Source organism: Plectropomus leopardus, unplaced genomic scaffold (genome assembly GCF_008729295.1).
Source record: "Plectropomus leopardus isolate mb unplaced genomic scaffold, YSFRI_Pleo_2.0 unplaced_scaffold11769, whole genome shotgun sequence".
NCBI classification, from domain to species: Eukaryota; Metazoa; Chordata; class Actinopteri; order Perciformes; family Serranidae; genus Plectropomus; species Plectropomus leopardus.
Window position 1 is genome coordinate 1 of NW_024612470.1, and position 3,989 is coordinate 3,989.

The window sequence follows — 3,989 nt, forward strand, 5'->3', positions numbered from 1 at the left end:
ATATTATTTTTTAAATGTTTTAAAATATTTTTTTAATATTATTTTTTTTAAAAACAACTTTTCCAGGCCTTGAAATTGCCATTTGCACAGTTTTCCAGTTTTTTTAAATGACCATACGAAACTAAAACATCCTCATTCGTGACAGTTCGGTGACGTGGTCGGTGTCTCTGTCTTACGTAGACGCTGAAGTCTCGGGGGGCGCTGTGCAGAGCCCCGCTGGGCGCCAGCGTTTTGGGGATGTGCTCCAGGGAGAAGGCGGTGGGCAGGATCCTCATGGAGAGGCGGATCACCAGGAAGCCCGCAGAGCCTCTGAAGGCCCAACAGTTTCCAGGATGGACGTCCGGCTGCAGGAGGACAGAGACACACAGCTGGAGCTTAACTCTCGATGCATTAATGACTGTTTTTTATTCATTTTATGGACAGCCCTGAACTAACATTATTTGACTGCATTCAGTAAACGAAACACGGACCCTAAATTAAAACTGACGTGAAAAAAACAACATTTTGTTCTTTTGGATCTTCACCAGGTGTTATGAAATACTGCGTCAGTGGAGGCAGCGCTGACGTGCGACAGGTGAGTTACCTGGATGACGGCTCGAGGAGACTGAGAGAAATACCAGAGAGGGAATCCGAACAGACTGAGCAGAGCGGCCTTCGTCTCGTACGTCTCCGAGCAGCGCGTGCTCAGGACGCTGCCGCCTGCAGGACGACAGCAGACAAACAGCCGTCAGCTTTGAGCAGATTTTACACACCGGATTCAACCAGCAGGCTAAACGACATCAGACTCGACATTTAACTCTTCACGAGCCACAAGTATTATCAACTCTTGTTTATATTGTATTGGGTTGTATATAAAATCAATAAAAACGTGATATTTACGATTAAGTGTTATTGAGGTTGAAGGAAAGGTTTTGTGTCGTGCAGTTTTTTGTCTTTTTGTTTCCATTCATGGCTTTTGGCCGTAAGGCTTGTTTGTTTTTATTTATTTATTTTTATTTTCTTCATGTTGGAAATAAAGATTCAGTCATTTAGATTATAAACACGTAAAGGTTTTGTTTCTGACCTCCAGACTCCAGAGCGTAGTCTGCCAGGCCGGTCCGGTCCTGAGAAAACAGGCGCAGAGCGTTCTGCACGATCTCATGGACGTCCTGCAAGAGACGAGCCCTTCGTGAACTTTCACGAGCTACAGCAGAAAAACTGATGAGATGAGACGCCGATGAGACGGCGAAGTATGAAAACGTGACGACATATTTAAAAGAGAACCATCATTAAAACAAGACAAACAAAGTGACATCTCCACTTCGAGTGAACTCCAGACACATTTTTCCAGTTGAAAGGTTATTTTCTTGTAGTTTTTACTAATTTCTTGATAATTTTCGGGTAATTTCTTCTTCTGCTGATCGTTTCCTTCTTGCCACTTTTTTCTCAGGTTTTAAAGAGTTAATTAACTCATGGGTGCTGCAGGTTGAAGGCATTTCAAGAAAAAAAACTCAATTTCAACTACATGTGAATCTGTTGATCGACCATGAACCGTAAAATAAATATTACCCCCCCTCACCTCCGTGGTCACGGCGGCTCCAGCAGCCCCGGCGGCGTGCAGGACGGCGTCTCTGACCGTCTCCTCGCTGCGCCGCTGCTCCAGCTGCAGGCTGATGTTCTGCAGGATGCTGCGCTCCAGCGAGGACAGCGACGCCTGCAGGTCGGCCCCGCTGACGTACTGCTGAGACAGCCACTGGAGGAGCGACTCTGGGAGGCCGGCGTCTCCCGAAGCCCCGCCCCCCGCCGTCAGCTGGTTACCGTAGAGCAGAACCCGAACCTCCTCACGGACCCGAGCGGAGACCTGCTCTGAAACCTGACGGAGGACACAGAGGGAGCGTTCAGAGACAGACACAAAACGATTTTACATATTTTACTTTGAAGAGGAGCCCTGAACAAAATTTAAAAAACGGCTTTGTTATTTTACCGCCCATTTTCACAGAAAACATGCCTCCCAAAGCCGTGGGCCTGCAGGCTTGGAGAGCTTCGTTTTCTTTAAAAAAGAAAAATGTGATATTTAAAGGAAAAACTGCCGTCTTTTTTTCTTTAATTTTTTTCCCTCAAAATTGTGGTGATTTTTAAAAGAAGTTTTGGATTTTGTTTTTTCTTTTAATTTCTTTTGTAATTTTTAAAGAAAATAATGGTTTTTCTTTTTTCCTTTAAAAAAAAAAAAAAAAGAAATCACAAAAAACAATTTGTCACAACCAGAAGCTGCAAAATCAGAAATTATCATTGAAGTTTTCAAATTCCTCGTTTTCCTTGACTTTTCCAAACCTAAAAAGATATATTTAGTTTTCTAAAACTTTTCCAGGTCTGAGTATTGCTATCTCTAAATTTTATGACTTTTTCCGATTTTTCATGACCGAATGAACCCTCGCTCACTCAGGAAGATACGAAAAATAATCTGCAGTGTTTGTTCTGCTGAGCACTGAACCAAAAACAAAAAAGTGTCTCTTCTCTCACCGTCTGCTGGATGCTGTCGAGTCTTCGGCTGTCGTCCTGACAACCAGACAAACCCTCAACATCTCGCCTCACGTCCTCCAGAGCCGCCTCCAACCGCGCAACCTCCGCCAGCAAAGCATCGTGGGACTGACGGTCCACGCCACCACTACAGGAAGTAAAAAAAAAAACCACGTTCCAACATCTGCGTACACACGTTTCACACCTTCATTCAGTTTTGTTTGTTTGTGTGAAAATAACAACAGAGCAGCGACACACAAGCGGCAGCTGACTGCGAGCGGACGAGGAGGGCGAAGGTCACCTGACAGCAGCTGGAAGTGTTGATGATGAAGGTGAGACTGTCGAGGAAGCTCCTCCTCTCCGCTGAACCTCCTGCAGAAGCAATGAACCAACACTGTCATCTACACAACAAACACCGATTTTAATATGATCCAAAGTGGCCAAAATATTTCATGTGGTTAAAGTAGTCTAAGTAATATTGAAATTAGCCCAATTATAACACAAAATAGAATATTAAAAAAAAGTAGCTTAAATAAGATTAAAAACTAAACAAAGCATGATTAAAATTAGCCTAAATATGATTAAAAGCTATCTAAGTAAAATTAAAATGAGCTGAAATATGATTAAAAGTGGCCCAAAAATTAAGGGTGAACATCATAATATAAAAAAAAAGTAGAGAAAATAAAATCAGAATTAGCCTAAACAACTCTTCCTAATTATGATTCAAATTAGGCTAAAAAAATTAGAAGTAGCCAAAATAAGATACAAAAACAGTCTAAGTATGAATAAAAGTAATCTAAGTATAATTAAAATTAGCCAAAATATGATTAAAATGAACTCAAGTATAATAAAAAATGACCTTAAATATGATTCAAAGAAGCCTAAAAATTAAAAGTAGCTGAAAGAAGATGTAAAAGATAGCCTTGGTATGAATAGTGGTTACCCAAACATGATTAAATCAGCCTCCGTGTGGTTAAAACTGGCCTGAATATGCAGGTTTTCTCACGAGGACGAGGCGTTACCTCTGATCTGGCCGCCAGCGTCTGCAGCTGCAGCTCCAGCTGATCCAGACGAGACGTTTGACTCTGCTGCTGCAGCAGATCCTGCTGCCGAGACTACGGACAGAAACACACACTCCCATCATGCTCTGCTCAGGATTAAAACTAAAAGTATCCAAGTAACATAAACATTACAAGCAGCAATAATAATCATCCAAAAAGGGAACATTTTACTGCGTTATTCACACTTTTTCTTCATTTAGGATTTGAATGCAGGACTTTTACTTGTAATAGAGTATTTTGCAGTGTGGTAATTAGTACTTTTTTGCAGTAAAGTGTGTGAATACTACCTGCTCCCTGTGCCGTCTCTCCTCGTCCAGTTGTCTCCTGATCTGGTCCAGCTGCAGGTCCAGCAGGCTGCTCATCCAGGGCTCTGCGGCGTCTCTGCGGCTCTGATCCCAGACCAGCTGCTGCTGCTGCTGGAGGTCAGCGTAC

General features: G+C 42.6%; 1 protein-coding gene across 1 annotated transcript; it reads right to left on the bottom strand.

Annotated features, from left to right (window-relative positions):
- Positions 1 to 176: 176 nt before the first annotated feature.
- Positions 177 to 3,983, bottom strand: LOC121963581 (SUN domain-containing protein 1-like; the record flags this gene model as incomplete). Its single annotated transcript, XM_042513862.1, has 8 exons — positions 3,845 to 3,983; positions 3,519 to 3,611; positions 2,798 to 2,868; positions 2,500 to 2,644; positions 1,559 to 1,852; positions 1,064 to 1,148; positions 584 to 699; positions 177 to 344 (listed from the first exon to the last, which is right to left on the bottom strand). Coding segments are annotated over exons 1-8 (1,047 nt in total), but the record flags the coding sequence as incomplete, so codon positions are not given.
- Between the last annotated feature and the right edge of the window lie 6 nt (positions 3,984 to 3,989).